A 19,577-nucleotide genomic window follows, 5' to 3' on the forward strand; every position below is an offset into this window, starting at 1 on the left:
TCTATTACCTTGATTGTGGTGTATTGTTGAGGGACCTTCTACACTGTTAGACAGCTGTCACCTTAGGATGGCTGCATTTTAGCAGTTTGAAATGAATCATGCATATAATTTGTACATTAGTTCACAATATTTTTAAAGTACTTTAGGAGCCTTCAGGGTGAAAAATGATATCTTTCTGTCTGTCTGGTATAGCCCCTGTCACTGCAGTATTTGGGAGCCTAAAAATGTACAATTTTTAATTTAAGAATGTAGCATAAAACAACATTTTTATTGAAATTGCATGTTCCTATAATTTTATTGTCAAAAAATCTTTCCTAAACATTTCTTCTCCTCTTTTGCTTCCCACATCCCTCACTTATTTATTTATTTGTACACTTCAAAATCTATGAAAAAGTTGGGAAATACACCACATTGAAAACTTATAAAAACAAAAGCTAAGTCTGGAGGTCCTTTGTCAGTACTATCCCCCTCAGTTTTTCCTGAGAACTGATTAAAACTTGACTAATAGCCTTAGATTTTGTACCTATATCAGTGAAATGTGATGGCATGAGACTGTAACTAGTATAACCAACTCAAAGCACTGACAATTTATGAGTTAGGCTGCCCAAAAAGCATGTGATTGGCTTCAAAATCATGAGATTTTTTTTTAAAGTATTAAGTTTGGGTGCTTTTTAGTTGCCATCTAGTCTCTCAGACTTTAAGGTTCATTCCTAGAGTTGAGCAAATAATTGAGATTTTGATTCAGTGGCCAAACCGAAAATCCAAAATGGGAATTTTTCATGTTTTCTCAACAAAATGAGAAAACAAATTAAAGAAAAAAGGTCAGTTCAAATGAAATGTTTCAAACATCATTTTGAAACATTTCAAAATGTGACAGTTTGTTTCAAAACAAAATGTTGAAGCCGTTAATTAGAAAATGACACAACGGGCCATTTAGACGATTAAAAAAATCTTCCTTTGTCATTTGGATTAAACTATTTTTTAATAATTTTGGTCTGGTGAATTTATTAGTCAACAGAAAAAGTTTGCCCAGCTCTAATTTACTCCCTTAATATTTTCAAGCTTTGTTCTGCAACCATGGGGTCTAGAAACTTACTTTTTATCTAAATGCAGCCTCTTGACTCCAGCAGCTGGGGCTTTAGAGAAAACATCAAATATCACGAGACTCATCATTAAACCACAAGAGTTGGTACCATATGAATACAGGCATACAGCAACAAACTTGTGGTGTCTTTGCTTTCAGCATGCTGCACTTGAACATTTCTAACTGCTCCGTGTATGCAGAGGCAGCAGCCAGTTTTACTCTTTCTGATTTTGTTGTTCTCCTCAATGTAAAATAAAAGTAAACCGGACTGAAATTATATGGTGGCTCTCTGCATTTGGAAAACCACTCCACTAACAGATAGACGAAGAATGTCAGCTCATTTCAGACACTGAGCCTCACACCGTCTAGTGGTAAGAATGTTGATTATTAACCATTGATCATTATTGACCTGTTTTGGATTTGATTAATGAATTAAGCTTCACAACATGCTCGAAAATAGCAGATGCTATTATCCCCATTTTACAGATTGAAAAATAAGATACAAAGAGATATTTCTCAAGGGAACAGAGGGCAGAGCTTGGGGATAAATACAGAGGTGAGTAAATATAGTAAAAAAGTATTTGCAGAATCATTTGTTTGAATAAAAAAGCACAAGTCTGCTATGCTGGCATTCACAAGCATCTTTTTAATTAAGACTTAGATTGTAAACTCTCTGGACCGGGGCCATCTTTTTGTTCTGTGTTGCAGCACCCAGAACAACTGAACCCCAGTCTTTGACTGGGATCTGTAATCACTACTGCAGTACAAATAATAAATGTTCATAATCATTATGAGCAGGTGGAGATAACTGCTTATATGACCCATAGAGGAGGGGCATCGGCGCTTGCCACCTATTAATTCTGGAGGGAGGGCTGCAATGGGGAAAAACCTCCCCTCAGTGGAGTTCAGGCTGTGGTGTGAGTAGCATTGCCATCTCTGAGGAATACAAAGGGGTATCAGGGATGATCCTGAGCCCATAAAACCAGAGAGCTAGCTGTGTGTTCTGAGCCCCCTGATTAGGGTGACCAGGTGTCCTGATTTTATAGGGACAGTTCTGATTTGGGGGGCTTTTTCTTATATAGGCCTATATTACCTGGACATATTAGGCCATTATTATTATATACCTATTACCTGCCACCCCCGTCCCGATTTTTTCCACTTGCTGTCTGGTCACCCGACCACTAATGGACTTTCCAGGACAGGGATAGCTCAGTGGTTTGAGCACTGGCCTGCCAAACCCAGGGTTGTGAGTTCAATTCTTGAGGGGGCCGTTTAGGGATCTAGAGCAAAAATTGGGGATTGGTCCTGCTTTGAGCAGGGGGTTGGACTAGATGATCTCCCGAGGTCCCATCCAACCCTGATATTTGATGAGTCTATAACAGCTACCTCAAAAAAGGGGAATACCTGGACTGGTGGCAAAGGCAGAAGCCCCTTTGATTTTGAATGGGGGCAAGAGCCACAGCCAGGAGCCCTTTCCAAGGGCATGTGGCAGGCTACAGAAGAGGGGAGAACCAGATGGAGGGGATCCCCTGGGGGGGTGAGGAAGATGGAGAAACCGAGGGTGCTTGGGACGTCCCTCTCCCCCCCAAGTCAGGCAGGGTGACCTGGCAGAACCCGCAGAGCCGCTGCCGCTGGGGCACAAAATCCAGGGCATTTGGGACAGTCGTGAACCCATCAAAGCAGACGGCGGAGTGTGCACTGAGCCCCCTGCAGATCTCCCAGGACAGCTATCTCAATAGCGGGGAAGCCTGGGAAAACCTGGACAGGTGGCACCCCTGGTCACAACAGGGAGCAGCCACCTTGGTTGTAATACTATGGGGACAGCCACCTAGGCTGGGCAGGCGCAAGGAGACGGCCTTCTTGGCGCCAGCAGTGGGGGAAGGAGGGGAACACCATCTTGCTTTCCAATCCCACAGGGACAGCCATCTTAGCGAAGCCATTGGTGGGCGCGGCCATCTTGGTTATGGCGCTCCCTGGGGGCGGCCATCTTTGTAAAGAACTAACGCGGGGGCTGCGGCAGCTCTCCCGGCCGGCGGCGCCGGCGTCCCCCTAAGCAAGATGGCGGCGGAGCATGCTGGGATTGGCGGAGCCGCCGGGGTTAGGGGTCGGAGGTACTGAGTGAGGCTCCGGCGGCTGCAGCGGGCGGGGGGAGCCTCGGGAGCCGCCATGGGGGAGGCCGAGAAGTTCTATTACGTCTATAGCTGCGACCTGGACATCAACGTGCAGCTGAAGATGTGAGTGAGGAGGGGGGGCGGCCGGGCGAGGGGGGCAGCGCTCGCCCCTCCCCCCCCGCTGGGGGGGCGGCGGAGGACTCGGGGCCACCCTCCACCCCCGGCTGGGAGGGGACTCGGGGCGCCCCCCCCCCCGGCTGAGGGGGAGGTGGGATCTTTCCTTGCGGGGGTGGTGGGCGAGGGGGGCACCTCAGGAAGGAAGGGAGGGGGGCGCAGCCCATCTTGGAGACGGTGGGGGTTGTGGGGGAAGGGCTGGGTTAGGGCTCCCCTCTCGGAGTGCGGGGTGGGGGGGGGGGGGGGAGAGCTGGGCCCGCGGTTTGCCCTGTCCCAGCCGGGGTCGGGACGGGGCAATGGAGGGAGCTGGGATGGGCCCATGGCCCTGCATCTCCAAAGGGGGCTCTCTGTTCATCCATAGGGGCCCTGGGCCTGGGCCTGGCTTCGGGCCCGATCGCAGTGTCCCCTGCAGTGGAGCTGGGAACCCCAGGGCCTTGCCTTGTGGGTCTCTCAGCTGGGGCAGTCATGCTCAGCCTGCTCAGTTGCACCTTCAGGGTCGCACAGCTGCAGCAGGGTTGGTTGTCCGGCGCTTCTGGGTACTAGCCGCTGGCTCAAAACTGTCCGGTTACCTTCCGAAAACCGGAGAAACGTTTCTTTGGGGTTAGGTCTTAACCTGGTAAAAGCGCTGTCTGAACAGGTCAGCTGATAAAGGTGCATTATTGGCTTAATGCTACTATGCCGGATAACCTGCTTGTATTACAATTAAGACTTAATATTAGAAGAGGGAGAAAATCTCCCCCTCCCCCAGCTTCTTCACCTTGTTCGTTTGATACCACTTTGCAGATTCGGTATAGACAAGTGTTCACAGCATCCAGGCCTGACTAAGTATGTTCATAACTTAGGCTTGGTTTACACTACAGAGTTAGGTCGAGGTAAGGCAGCTTACGTCAACCTAATTGTGTCAGTGTCTACACTAAAATGCTGCTTCCACTGAAGTGAGTGGCCTGCTACACCAACATAATAACTCCACCTCCACGAGAGGCATAGCACTTATGTCGGTGTGGTTAGGGCAACGCAGTGTCTGTGTGGACACTACCTTACTCCCCCTTGGCTGTTGGCTGTCATTTTTGTCAGTTTCATGGCTGCCTCTGGCTCAGAGCAGCAATGTGGGGCTCACAGGGCCAGCTAAAACTGACAAGAATGTCAGTTTCACAGCTAGTAGGCTCCTTGCTGTGAAAATGAGCAGGCGCTGGGCTCACAGCCGTCCCCCCACCCCCAGCTGTCAGCCTAGGGGCGACAGCTGGAGTTGTGAGCTTAGGGGCTGAATTTCACAGCAGAGAGTATACCAGCAAGGAAATTGACATTCTTGTCTGTTTCACAGCTCCAGCTGTGAATCCCATGCTGCTGCTATGAAGGGAGGTAGTGGTGAAACTAACAAGAATGTAAATTGCACTGTTCCTAGGCTCCCTATTGTGAAATTGAATCCGCATGGGGGCTCACAGCTCTAGCTGTCAGACTGGGGCGGGTGGTGGGCTCCAGCTGCGAGCCCCAAAATGCCACACTTCAGTCAGTGCAAGAAACTTCACTGTTTTCTCTGCTAACATGCAACATACATAACATTAAATAATCTATTTTAAAAAATAGGCTAAGTTCATTGATGCCACTTCACTGAATTTCTGAATCCTTCTCACATAGTTAGATGACATTTCTCTCTGAAAAATAGTAATCCAGCACAATTAATGATTGCAAGTCTAAGATAGCCAGCCTCTGTGCTTAATAATTTCAATAAAAATCCCATTCACTCTGGAGTTCTTTCTGTGGACATCTATTATTTAAAATGAAGTTGGCATTATATGACAGTTTCTTTCTTTCTTTTAATTTAGAGGAAGTCTGGAAGGGAAAAGAGAACAGAAGAGTTACAAAGCTGTTTTGGAAGACCCTATGCTGAAGTTCTCAGGATTATACCAGGAGACTTGTTCTGACTTGTATGTAACTTGCCAAGTGTTTGCAGAAGGGAAACCTCTTGCTCTTCCAGTTAGGACTTCCTACAAAGCTTTTAGCACTAGATGGAAGTAAGTGACTATATTTCATATACATCTTAAGTATTTGGACATTGAACTACATTAATATATGTTGTGGCTTTTCCAAAATTTACAAATTATAAAAGAGAAACTCTTAATCAATAGTCTGGGGATGTTTTCTTCACATTCTTGATTCTTAATACAGTTAATATTATTTGTATTCTGGTGCCTACGAATTCCAGTCAGAGCTCCATTGTGCTGAATACAGTACATACATGTAATCAGAAGATACTCTTTACCTCAAAGAGCTTACAGTCCTAACATATGGCTAGAGAACAAGCGGAGAAAAACAAATAAAATGTGAGGAGGTGAGGGATCAGGCAGAGGAACAGCATATGCAGGAAGTTAGGATAGAATATCATAATGGGTCCTTCTGGCTGTAAAATCTCAGCAAAGGCAAGGTTAACAGTGATTTGATTGTTTGGTATAACAAGTAGCATACATATTCTATTTGCTAGGAAATCTAAGCAGTATATCCCATTGTGGTACAAAGGAAATGTCAAAATGTATCTCCTTTGAAAATCATAACTACATAGTGGAAACTACATCAAGCCAAGCAATTTCCATTTGCTAACGGGGAAAAGGGCAGAAATCCTCATTTGTGTTCTGCTTGAAATATCTCCTTCAGTGAAACAGTTTTCACCCGTTTAGAGAAGACAAAAATTCTATATTTCAGATATATTAGGATGTGTAAAATAAAGCTATCTTTGTAATGATCAGTTATAAAGAAAAATTTTAAGAGTGACAAATGGTATTTTGTAATTTTGATTTTTCAGAGTAACACCCCTGGCATTTAAAGTAACTTGACTAACAATAATAATAATTATTAGCTATTTTTGAGGTGTGACTAAAGTGTGTGTTTGTACCTTTTTTCTATTCAGCTGGTTAAGTGTGGCTGAGTTGCATTTTATTTTAGTTTTATTTAACTTTATTTTTTGGTCCGGGCCTGTAAATGTTCATGACAATTTTGCAAGGCTGTTTGTTTCCCATAAACAGAGTTCAGTTATGAATTTTGAATATGTTCTCTTCAGCTGTGGTCCTGCAAACACTTACACATGTGTGTAAGTGTGTACTGGGCCAGAGCCCAAGTGAACATATTCAGCCATATCTTCAAAGTTCAAATATTAGGGAAGAATACCAGTATGGAGTATAAAATAGAACAATTTAAAATATGACGTTCATAATTAACAGCGAGTTTCTCTCCTCAGCTGGAATGAATGGCTAAAATTGCCTGTGAAGTATCCTGACTTGCCCCGTAATGCACAAGTGGCTCTGACAATATGGGATGTATATGGGCCAGGTAAAGCAGTTCCGGTAGGGGGAACAACAGTCTCACTCTTTGGAAAATATGGGTATGTTTCTTTTCCTTGCATGGTACCGTAAAATAATAGTTTGAACTGCATTTGTGCACAGTAATAAGAGTCAATAGTCATATTAGGGAGTGATGCGTTGATGTAGCTACATTGCTGCAATGGTATAAAGCAGTGCTTGTACAGAAGTGACTTGCCCTGCTTTACAGTCAGGCAACTGATCTGCCCTGGGGTGTTGCAAAGATGCAGCTATTTTGGTTCAAAAGTCCCTAGAGGAGACAAGCCTTTAGGCTGAAAGTTCTGAAAGCTCTTAAGTTTTAAAATGGCAAGTGCTGAGACCACTTCAAATCATGTACTCCGGTAGGTTCATATATTAGCAACAGTCTGCACTGCATGTTTATATAGGTATGGAAATATGTGCTTAGCCTGAAGTATGAACAGATCATCAACATTTGGCTGGCATGTGCTCTTTAAGTGTTGTAATGACATTGATAGGCACCAGTACACTTGTCTCAACCAGAGTTTATCATAAAATTAGGACTAGTCTTTGGTTTAAAAGGATAAGTAATGAAAAATACCTGTCTATGCAGTATTAGTATAAGGTAAAGCTAATCCAGGAAGAGTGGAATCGTCAAAGGTGCGTAAGGGAACTAGACATCCAATTGTGACTGACAATCAGTGGGAGTTCTGTACCTAATTCCCTTAGGAGTCTGTTAAAAATCCCAGCTGAAATGCAGAGTCAACCCATGTACGCCAGGAGTCAGGGTTTTGGGTGTGCATTGGTGCGTGGTCTAGCTAGCCTGTGTTGCGCTCATCATCGTGGATTCTGTGCGTGTCTAAAAAGTCATGTGAAAATTAGAGACCAGGTGGATGAGGTAATATCTTTTATTGGACCAACTTCTGTGAGTGGGAGAGACAAGCTTTCCCGCTTACTCAGAGCTGCTCTTAAGGTCTGGCAAACATGAAAAAGATCTTTGTGTAAGATCCAAATTTGTGTCTCTCACCAACAGAAGTTGATCTAATAAAAGATATTCCCTCACACACCTTGTGTCTCTAATATCCTGGGACTGACATGGCTACAACAACACTACATACAACATATTGTGCAAATGGCGTTGAAGGGTTCCATATTTGTCTTTACTGACAGAGCAAACTTGTTCCGTTTACAAGTAAAAAAGATATTTGTTCCTAAGTGCCTGCTCTTCAAAGGCAGCAGCATAATCTGTAAACCAGGCGGCATGCTTACTGCCTCGTGCATCGTGACTGGTAATAAAAATCGAAGGCCAAGTTCTGCCTTCAGTTTACACCTGTGCCACCCATTGACTTTGGGAATTGACAATTTTTTTCACTTACCAGGAATCTTCTTCATTTATTTTTAAACTGTACATGGCACCAAAAATGAAGGCCACCTAAGATATGAGTTACCATGCACTTTGCAGTTCAGTTAAATAATGCATGGCAGTGTGATTCTGATTCTGAAATTTTGGCAAAAGGAATGTGGGAGTACTATCATTGTACTTGGATACTGATGGTTGTGATATTTTCAATTTACAAAAGTGATGCTGCATCTGTCTTATAGTATGTTTCGTCAAGGAATGCATGACTTGAAAGTCTGGCCCAATGTAGAAGCTGATGGCTCAGAGCCCACCAAAACTCCTGGGAGGACCAGTAGCACTCTCTCTGAAGATCAGATGAGCCGATTGGCTAAGGTAATGTAACAGTTCTTCAGTTAGGTCTTTAAGGTTGCTTGCATCTATAATATAGAAGCCAGGAATGGAAGACCTGCTTTGCGTGCCATTTTCTGACATTAGTTATCATGCTTTTAAAGATATTTACCTTCTCATTTAACTATAAGGGATTATTGGTGTGCTGTAGCATTTCTCCATATTAAGCTGTAGATCAAAATATAAAAGTTAATATTTGGCCACATCATACTAAACACCCCAGTCTTCTGTAAGGAATTTATGAGCATCCCTTGAAAGTGCTCAGGGGAGACCAAAATGCTGAACTCTTCAGTTTCAATAAGAATTATTTTAATGAGCTTATATTTTAAGAGATTTCCATGTAACTTCTGTAGCATTCTTCAGTAGTCGTCTTCTAAATATGAAAACCTTAGGCCACGTCTACACTACAAACTTTGTTCGATGCAAGTTACGTTGGCATAAAGCTGCCCCAGTTCATATATTGCTTGTGTGTGTGCATGTTTGTGTCCTTGCATCAGCGCTGTGCTTGCTCACCAAGAGCGTTTGTGTTGATGCACAGTGCAGTGCAGTTTGGGTAGGTATCCCAGTGTGCAACTGGCCACTGTCTTTTGGGAAATTTTGGCAAAGTATGGTGCGGCCAAAACGAGTTGCAAAGTCATTACTGGGAGCAAGGGGTTAACTTCCCAGCATGCAACTGTCTTAATCCCAGGTCATCTGTATCCCATAATTTTGGCATCTTTTTTTCAAAATCCCATGAACCCTCATGGTTCTCCTCATTCTGTCATGTCTGACAGAGGCATGGAGCCTGCTGAGCTCTGCAGTATTGTCCTAATCGTTGCAAGCAAGGACGCATGATTCTCTGGTATTTCCAGTGCCACAAGAATAATGCAATCATGACAACTTTTCGGAGGACAGATTGCTGTAGCACCTAGTGAGAACCAATTCAAGGCTGTTGTTGATGGTCACGGAGCAGCTGCAGGTGGTGGAGCACTGCTTCTGGGCCTGAGAAACGAGCACTGACTAGTTTGACTGCATTGTAATGCAGGCTTGAGATGACGAGCAATGGCTGCAAAACTTTTGGATGCGCAAGGCGACATTCCTGGATCTGTGCGCTTAGCTTGTCCCAGACCTCCGGCCTAGGGACACCAGAATGAGAGCTGCACTGACAGTGGAGAAGCGAGTGGCGATTGCACTGTGGAAACTTGCAATGCCAGATTGCTACCAATCAGTGGGAAATAATTTTGGAGCTGGAAAATCCACAGTGGAGGCTGTTGTCATGAAAGTGTGCAGGGCCATTAATTGCCTCTGCTGTGTAGGACTGTGACTCTTGCCAATGTGCAGGACATAGTAGATGCATTTGCAGTAGTGGGTCCTGAACTGCAGTGGAGCAATAGACTGCATGCATATCCCTGTTTTGGCACCAGAGCACCTTGCCACAGAGTACATCAACAGGGTTTCTTTTCTATGGCTATGCAAGCATTGGTAGATCACCAGGGATGCTTCACCGACATCAATATGGGCTGGTCAGGGAAGTCAAGTGATGCTTGCATCTTTGAGAATACAGGACTGTTCAGAAAGCTACAAGCAAGGGCTTACTTTCTCAACCGCTGGATTATCATTGGCAGTGTTGAAATGCCAATAGTGATACTGGGAGACCCAACTTACCCCTTGCTTCCCTGGCTTATGAAGCTGTACACCGGCCACCTCAACAGCATCAAGGAAGAGCTCAGCAGGCGCAGAATGACAGTTGAATATGCTTTTGGTAGATTGAAGGAATGCTGGCATTGTTTATTCAAGAGATTTGAATCTCAGAGAGAAAAATATCTTGATGGTTATAGTTGCCTGCTGTGTCCTGCATAATATCTATGAAGTGAAGGGGGAAAAGTCGACGTTTCTATGGCTGGTCCATAGCTATGTTTGCACAGCCTCTTCTCACCATAGGCCCAGGAGAGCCAATACTTCCTGTCTACTCCAAGTTGGAGCATATCTAGAGCATGTAGCCACATGGTCAGCTAGGCAGTTGCTCACAACAGTGGTGAGCTACTAGGCGTGCTTGCAAGACTGGATAAGTAGGAAAGGGCATTTCAAAAATTTGCTGGACTTTCAAGCAGCGGGGTGCATTCTGAATGACGTGACCCCTGGGCAGTGGAGCTCACAACTGAGGCCAGAGCGGTCAGGGTTGGGCATTGTGGAACAACTGCTAGAGAACTGTTAAGGTTGACATCAATAACACAGTGTGTCTGCTTGTGCTCTGTCAACCTCCTGCTTGGGGAGGTGATGTTACTATGTCTGTGTAATGGGGCACTTACATCAGTGGGAGACAAATTTAGGTGCAGACACATGCACAACTACATGGATTCAAGGTGGCTTATGTCGACCTAACTTTGTAGCATAGCTCAGGCTTTACTCTTCCGGTCAGTACTGATTAGTTCTAGCATAACATTAAGACTATTTTAGGTGGAAATTGCAAGAAGAGAGATTAGATGTTAGCACTGCTTTGGCGACTCAGTGGTATTAATGTCAATTTTGTGCAGAAACAAAGTTTCACTGCCAGAAAATAATGGAATATACTTTTCTGTTGCCTCAAAGCTTGTCTTGAAGAATCCCTGACCATAAAGGATGATTTCTGTAATTGGTCAGTCTGCGTTCAATCATGAACCATTGGATTAACCTATCAGTCCACCTTCTTGTAGCAAACTTAGGCCATGCTCACTTAATAGGTCAACTATTTTAATTAATAGACTTAGGTCAGATTTAATAATTTGGTGATTGTCTCCTAGCTTTTCAAGGCAGCCAACCGCTTTCATAATTGTTCAAGGAAAGTTTGTGATATAAATCTCTCTTTCCTCTTCTAGAGATTTATGATGGCAATAAACTAACTTTCATTTAAGCTGTGTGTACCTTGAGTTTCTAATAGAAAACTCATTATAATCTGCTCATTTATAGCCAGCAGGTCACTATAACATGAGCAAGGTTGAATTTCAAGAGCAGTAAGAGGATACTCTTATCCACAGAAAGCTTCAGATGCTATTTTTTTGTTGTTGTAATGGTTTTCTTTTTGGAATGGGAACAAAAGCAATATAATGACTGCCTCACCTGTTAATCTTAATACTAATTTTGTTTAGAATCAACATTATATAGCCTTCTATTGAACATATTCCTCATTGGATTCTAGGAAAATTGGCTGAGCATGGAATATTTCATCAAGTCTTGAGGTTTTTTTTTTTTTTTTGTATTGCATTGAGGAAGACATTCCATTGTGTTTAGAGTTAGCATAGGAAGAAACTAAGTGCATATGATCTTAATTTTCTGCTTTAGTATGGTGAATTGGTTTAATGTAGTGAAATGTTGTATTCCTTTATTCCTACATTTATCTACAAGGTTTTGTTTTTCACATCACTTAAGATTTGTTCACTTTGGAGTTTTCCTTTTGACGTTGGCATAGCTACTTCCGTACGCTGCTGACGTGCATCCACTTCCAAGCTTTGTGCTAACCACTTTGTCCCCCTTCCTGCTCACCTGACGACAAGTCCCACATATATAAGGAACCAAAAACATTGGAAGCTACACAGCTCTGCACCTTCCAGGATATGCTGAAGAGCACTAACCCTGAAGATATTTGCAGGACGGGTTTTTTGTTTGTTTGTTTGTTCTCAAATGATCTTAGAAAGTCTGCAGTGAACGTGGTCAGCAAGAGATTTTGTGGCTAGCAGACTAGGCAGCATTTTTTCCACCTGACTGTCTAAGGTGTACTAGGTTGGGCCCATTTTCTTACGGACTTCCTAGAACTTTCAGAAAAACAGGGCTCCTCTCCAGCAGTTTTTGACAATTAAAAAAAACCACCAAAACACTTAGAGAATATCCCACCCAACAGAAAAAAAATAAGGTTGCAGACTAATAGGGCATTATGAGTGCATTACTTTTCAAGAATATTAGACATAAGTGTTATAAATTCAAAAAACACGGGAGATAAGGCTGCAATGTTCAAACAAGGCACCCAAGCTACCTGAACTCTAGGTTCTTAGCAATGTCCTGGCAAAACAAACCCGTGCTACTTCAGTGTTCCATAATAAACAGTGTTGGTACTTGTGACCAAAACCAACAATGTTGTATACTTAATTGCTCTGTGGTTACACTGCTTTATGGCTAACTTTGAAACCATGCGCAGAGCACACAAAATAAGTTTTACAAAGTCCTGATTTATGAATAGCACACTGAAGGCAATCATCCCCCATGCTCTAGCAAAGGTCCAATCTGCTCAGGTGCTGAGGGCAATCAACCTCTCATAGTCAGTGTTTAAGAGTTCAGATACTGACTCTGTATTTTTCCCCTTTGGCAGTCATTTATCCTGTTCATGTGCCTCAATATACAAAATTCATATTTCCCCCATCGGTGGTGTAGCATTGTAACTCCAGTCGGATACCAAGAGGGCAATTTTTTCCCACCAAATAAAGCTTCTATTTATCTTTTTTATTTTTGGAATAGCAGGTTTCCTTGTCTTTCTCCCCCTCCTGTTCAGTTGTGCTTAGATTCAGCCTCGCAATGGTGGAGGTAGATTACCTATCATACCTGCTGTAAATTCAATTGACTAGGGTTTCTGGATCGTGGAAAAGAGTTCTCACTTACCCAGGTGTGCCCTAGCAAATGGATTAATCTGAGCTATGGCATTCTTAAATTCAAGCAGCTGCTTGAGTAAAACAGACTTTCAGTGGTTCTTATAACCTATTTAGCAGTTGATGAGCAATTAGTGATCTTGTATGGCTGTATGTAAAAGAGAATTTGAATATTTGTTAAAATGAGCGATTAACAGTGTTGGTTAAATGTAGGCATAGTATCTGTGAACGCTGTGTTCCAAAGTCATCCTCACTGACTTCTGTAATATGTTTGCAGTTAAAGTACTGGTCTGATTTCTGATCATCTGTGATGGTCTTATGATGTTGATTGATTGCCTGACACTAGAGACCAGGTTGAAATCCACCAAATGAATTATTACTTAAAAAAAAATACATACAGCTGAAAGAGCTGCTTTCCATTTGAAGGAAAATCCTTTTTATTTCTTGACACTTTTTTGACCAGCACTTCGTTGATCCACACGAAGAATTCAGTCATGCTCGTGTAGGTTTTGGACATTGTTGAAACTCCCATTCTGCTGTGGAAAGAAAATGTTTCATACATAACCTTCTCAGGTTGATGAAACTGTGGCAAGCATTCAGTTTGGTAATGGAGTGCCATATCATCACGCTAACGTGAAATGTTTGAAAGTTGCTTCAAAAACTGTCAGCATGGCTGAAAGCTATGAAGTTGCCCTCCCAGGGGATTGTTGGCAAAGCAAGCTCCATTCCCTTATCTCCGTAATTTATATGCAGAGAGTGGAACATTTTAGTGCTCTGTTTAATGGTAATGACATTAGGACATTACAATTAAATAATTCTACCTTAGGACTGATAGGTTGGTTTATTGCTTTAAAAAGAAAGCTTTGCTGTTAAATTATCACTTCTTCCACTTTCCCTCCCCTCTACCCACATCACTACTCCTATCAGCTGAATGAAATTGGCTGATCATACTACCACCTTGTCCTTAACATCAGTGAAAGCATTCGGTTCTACAGGGTAAGATAGAATTCATCTTCCAGAGAACATATTTCTTATTTCACAACGCTTGGCCGCCTTTCTAATTGTTTATTTTGAGGTGTTTATGTATTTCTAGAGACCGACATTGTTTCTGAAGGGGTAAGTGTCTGTGGACATCCTGAATTCTATATGTAGATAATCCGTGATGTATTGTGGGGAAGAAAATGGGGGAACTAAATTGGCTTATTAGGATTACATTTAACCTGCTGTAATGATTGACCTCTTGCATACATCAATATTTTATAAGGTCTTCTACTTTTACCTTTTGGCGTAAAGGGAAATTAGTGGGGCTACTGTACAGATTTGGATACTCTACTTTCAGGTAGAAGAGGCACAAGACAGTAGGAAGCAGTTTTGCATGGGTTGAAGTGATTGACTAGATCAGTGATGCTCAGACCTCAGTAGTTCAGGAGCCAAATTAGCAATCAAGATTACCCAAAAGAGCCACAGTAGTGTGAATTCATTGTTTCATGTATTATATATTCATATTTAAACAGTATGACGGGAAAATATTTAGTTTATATATAAATTATATATTATTTTCACAGGACAATGACGAACTATTGACAGGTTTCAGAGTAGCAGCCATGTTATTCTGTATTCGCAAAAAGAAAAGGAGTACTTGTGACACCATAGAGACTAACAAATATATTTGAGCATAAGCTTTCATGTGTTACAGCTCACTTCATTGGATGCATGCAGTGGAAAATACAGTGGGGAGATTTTATATAAACAGAGAACATGAAACAGTGGGTGTTACCTGATCACTCTCATTACAGTGTGTATGGTGAGGTGAGCTATTACCAGCAGGAGAGAAAAAAAACCTTTTGTAGTGATAATCAAGGTGGGCCATTTCCAGCAGTTGACAAGAATGTGTGAGGAACAGTGTGTGTGTGTGTGTGGAGAATAAACATGGGGAAATAGTTTTACTTTGTGTAATAATGCATCTACTCCCAGTCTTTATTCAAGCCTAATTTAATGGTGTCCAGTTTGCAAATTAATTCCAATTCAGCAGTTTCTCGTTGGAGTCTGTTTTTGAAGTTTTTTGTTGAAGAATTGCGACTTTTTGGTTTGTAATCGAGTGACCAAAGAGATTGAAGTGTTCTCTGACTAGTTTTTGAATGTTATAATTCTTGACTTCTGATTTGTGTCCATTTATTCTTTTACATAGAAACTGTCCGGTTTGGCCAATGTACATAGCAGAGGGACATTGCTGGCACATGATGGCATATATCACATTTGTAGATGTGCAGGTGAAGGAGCCTCTGATCGTGTGGCTGATGTGATTAGGTCCTATGATGGTGTCCCCTCAGTAGATATGTGGACACAGTTGTCAACAGGTTTTGTTGCAAGGATAGGTTCCTGGGTTAGTGTTTTTGTTGTGTGGCGTGTGGTTGCTGGTGAGTATTTGCTTCAGGTTTGGGGGCTGTCTGTAAGCAAGGACTGGCCTGTCTCCCAAGATCTGTGAGAGTGACGGGTCATCCTTCAGGATAGGTTGTAGATCCTTGATGATGCACTGGAGAGGTTTTCGTTGGGGGCTGAAGGTGGTGGCTAGTGGCGTTCTGTTATTTTCTTTGTTGGGCCTGTCCTGTAGTAGGTGACTTCTGGGAACTCTTCTGGCTCTATCAATCTGTTTCTTCACTTCCGCAGGTGGATATTGTAGTTGTAAGAATGCTTGATAGAGATCTTGTAGGTGTTTGTCTCTGTCTGAGGGGTTGGAGCAAATGCGGTTGTATCGTAGAGCTTGGTTGTAGACAATGGATCGTTTGGTGTGTCCTGGATGGAAGCTGGAGGCATGTAGGTAGGAATAGTGGTCAGTAGGTTTCCGGTATAGGGTGGTGTTTATGTGACCATCGCTTATTAGCACTGTGGTGTCCAGGAAGTGGATCTTTTGTGTGGACTGGTCCAGGCTGAGGTTGATGGTGGGATGGAAAATGTTGAAATCATGGTGGAATTCTTCAAGGGCTTCTTTTCCATGGGTCCAAATGATGAAGATGTCATAAGTGTAGTGCAAGTAGACTGGGGCATTAGGGGACGAGAGCTGAGGCAGCATTGTTCTAAGTCAGCCATAAAAATGTTGGCATACTGTGTGGCCATGCGTGTACCCATAGCAGTGCCGCTGATTTGAAGGTATACATTGTCCCCAAATGTGAAATAGTTATGGGTGAGGACAAAGTCACAAAGTTCAGCCACCAGGTTTGTTGTGACATTATCGGGGATAGTGTTCCTGACGGCTTGTAGTCCATCTTTGTGTGGAATGTTGGTGTAGAGGGCTTCTACATCCATAGTGGCCAGGATCGTGTTTTCAGGAAGATCACCGATGGATTGTAGTCTCCTCAGGAAGTCAGTGGTGTCTTGAAGATAGCTGGGAGTGCTGGTAGCGTAGGGCCTGAGGAGGGAGTCTACATAGCCAGACAGTCCTGCTGTCAGGGTTCCAATGCCTGAGATGATGGGACTCCCAGGATTTCCAGGTTTATGGATCTTGGGTAGTAGATAGAATATCCCAGGTCAGGGTTCCAGGGGTGTGTCTGTGCGGATTTGATCTTTTGCTTTTTCAGGGAGTTTCTTGAGCAAATGCTGTAGTTTCTTTTGGTAACTCTCAGTGGGATCAGAGGGTAATGGCTTGTAGAAAGTGGTGTTGGAGAGCTGCCGAGCAGCCTCTTGTTCATATTCCGACGTATTTATGATGATGACAGCATCTCCTTTGTCAGCCTTTTTGATTATGATGTCAGAGTTGTTTCTGAGGCAGTGGATGGCATTGTGTTCTGCACGGCTGAGGTTATGGGGCAAGTGATGCTGCTTTTCCACAATTTCAGCCTGTGAACGTCGGCAGAAGCACTCTATGTAGAAGTCCATCTGTTGTTTTGACCTTCAGGAGGAGTCCACCCAGAATCCTTCTTTTTGTAGTCTTGGTAGGAAGGTCTCTGTGCATTAGTATGTTGTTCAGAGGCGTATTGGAAATATTCTTTGAGTCGGAGACGTCAAAAATAGGATTCTAGGTCACCACAGAACTGTATCATGTTTGTCGGTGTGGAGGGGCGGAAGGAGAGGCCCCGAGATAGGACAGATTCTTCTGCTGGGCTAAGAGTATAGCTGGATAGATTAACAATATTGCTGGGTGGGTTCAGGGAACCACTGTTGTGGCCCCTTGTGGCATGTAGTAGTTTAGATAGTTTAGTGTCCCTTTTTTTTTTTTTTTTTTTTTTTTTTTTGGTAGAGAAGCAAAGTGTGTGTTGTAAATGGCTTGTCTAGTTTTTGTAAAGTCCAGCCACGAGGAAGTTTGTGTGGAAAGTTGTTTTTTTATGAGAATATCCAGTAAAAGCATCCTGATTGGTTAATAATTAAATTAGTGTGTTAATATCACATGTCTCCTGTGGCTCTTTGCAGCACTTTAAAGAGCCACTTGCAGCTTGTGAGCCTCAGTCTCAGTATCATTGGACTAGATGCTTTTGTGCTGAAGGGTGGGGTATAGATGCTCTGTGGGTGTAGCCATGACACACACTGCCCCAGTAATGCCCCTGGGATATGACCTTCTGAGCTACGTCTGTTTGGAAATCCCAGCAGTGGTTTAGTGTCAGCCCAGGGAGGCTTTCACCACTGGGAAATAATCAAATACAAATGAGCTTGGTTAGAATCTTCAGACGAGGTTTGTCTATATTTGGAGAGAAAAGGGTTTTACTCTAAAATCTGGGACAGGAGGATCCAAAGAGAGAAGGGCATCTCTATAGTTAGGGCTCTACCAAATTCACAGTTCATTTTGGTCAATTTCACAGTCATAGGATTGTAATAATTGTAAATGTCATGATTTCAGCTCTTTAAATCTGGAATTGCATGGTGTTGTAATTGTGGGGTTCCTGACCCAAAAGGGAGTTGTAGGGGGGTTGCGGCACTGCTACCCTTGCTTCTGCGCTGCTGCCTTCGGAACTGGGCCCTCAGTCAGCGGCCGCCACTGTCCGGCTGCCCAGCTGTGAAGGCAGCATTTCAGAAGTAAGGGTGGCATGGCATGGTATGGTATTGCCACCCTTCGTTCTGTGCGCCTGCTGGCAGGGCGCTGCCTTCGGAGCTGGGCGCCCAGCCAACAGCTGCCGCTTTCCGGCCACCCAGCTCTGAAGGCAGCGCAGAAGTAAGAGTGTCAATACTGTGCCCCACCCTGCCCGCCAAATAGCCTTGTCACCCTCTTCCCCCCCTACAACTCCCTTTTGGGTCAGGACCCCCAATTTGAGAAACGCTGGTCTTCCCTGTGAAATCTGTATAGGATAGGGTAAATGCACACAACAAAATAGAGTTCATGGTCCGTGACGTGTTTTTCATGGCCATAAATTCGGTAGAGCCCGATCTGTAACGCTTGTCTTCATTGTTTGAAGGAGGGGACACATGAAGGGAAAGTTACAAGAGACTACTGGTTTTGGTCATTGTGATTTGGTTGTAGAAGTACCCAGTACAAAATTCAGCTTGAAACCTAAGAGCTGGCTATGTTTTTTTTTTTTCCCCCTTCATCTGTGTCTTCTCTAAACTTTCTTTCCAGCTGCTCAGACTGTGAGTGCACAACATAGGATTTTCCCTTCCCCAGTTCCTTTTCTGTGATTCTAGATGGTCAGCAGATGAATTCTATGAAAGAAAATTTTGCATGAGCTTTACCAGGAAAAAATTAGTAACTGCAGTTTACTGAGTTAGGTGGTGATATTTCAACTTCTGAGAATTAAATTCAGAAAGTTGCTGTCTGTGACTTATCAAATGCTTGTAACTTAGGTTCGGTTATACTGGAGTCGAGAGCCTCGAAATAATGTCAAGTAAATCAACTGCCTTAAGCACATAACCTGACAGACATTGGTACAAGTTCATGTTTCTAATATTCCCGTTGGAAAGGTTTCAGAACAGAAGGCGTCAGAAGCCTGAGGCCAGTCTTCAATTTGACTGGTTTAAAATGGCTGATTGCTTAGAGGTCAAGCTGCAAACAATGAATATAAATTTCATAGCAGTCTTTTTCCCCGCTATTGGATAGCTGTATGTTAGGATTTTCAGCGTGAATACTCGTGAAAGTAAGAACTAACTGCTGACTAGAATCACTAACTATGGACAGGTTTTCAGAGTAGCAGCTGTGTTAGTCTGTATGCATCCGATGAAGTGAGCTGTAGCTCACGAAAGCTTATGCTCAAATAAATTGGTTAGTCTCTAAGGTGCCACTAGTACTCCTTTTCTTTTAACTATGGACAGGTATGATTCAAACTTTTCTGCAGATGTTCTGTTGAACCCTAATTCTGGACTGCAGTATCCCTATTGTTCCATTCTTAGGTTCCTTCCAGGGTCGATAAAAACAAATGATTTAAAAAAAAAAAAATCAAAACGAATTTTTTATTTAAATTAGGTTTTTTCCTCAAAGCATTTTATCAAAAAAATCCACCTAAAGATATTTTTAATTAAGATCCATTATAGCTCAAAGATATCTCGTCATGGAATAGGGATTATAAATTTGAATTCTATAGTATGAGACAATATATTCCTGTAATGTTTAAGAAAAGTTTTGTAAATGACTTCCAATAGTTC

At 42.9% G+C, this 19,577-nt stretch overlaps 1 protein-coding gene across 6 annotated transcripts in view; it reads left to right on the top strand.

Annotated features, from left to right (window-relative positions):
* Nucleotides 1–3,172: 3,172 nt before the first annotated feature.
* Nucleotides 3,173–19,577, top strand: part of PIK3C3 (phosphatidylinositol 3-kinase catalytic subunit type 3) — a 133,784-nt gene continuing 117,379 nt past the window's right edge. For 5 of the 6 annotated variants that reach the window (XR_007356656.2, XR_007356657.1, XR_007356659.1 and 2 more), the window contains exons 1-4: nucleotides 3,173–3,318; nucleotides 5,193–5,381; nucleotides 6,599–6,742; nucleotides 8,280–8,409. Coding sequence is in view for 1 of the 6 variants with exons in the window: in XM_048850003.2 (XP_048705960.1) it covers nucleotides 3,251–3,318; nucleotides 5,193–5,381; nucleotides 6,599–6,742; nucleotides 8,280–8,409 (531 nt within the window). In the remaining 5 variants the exon portion in view is untranslated. Of the gene's footprint in view, nucleotides 3,319–5,192; nucleotides 5,382–6,598; nucleotides 6,743–8,279; nucleotides 8,410–19,577 lie in introns of those variants that run through there. The other variant, XR_007356660.2, reaches the window with a different exon arrangement.

This window comes from Caretta caretta, chromosome 5 (assembly GCF_965140235.1).
Source record: "Caretta caretta isolate rCarCar2 chromosome 5, rCarCar1.hap1, whole genome shotgun sequence".
Lineage (NCBI taxonomy): Eukaryota > Metazoa > Chordata > Testudines > Cheloniidae > Caretta > Caretta caretta.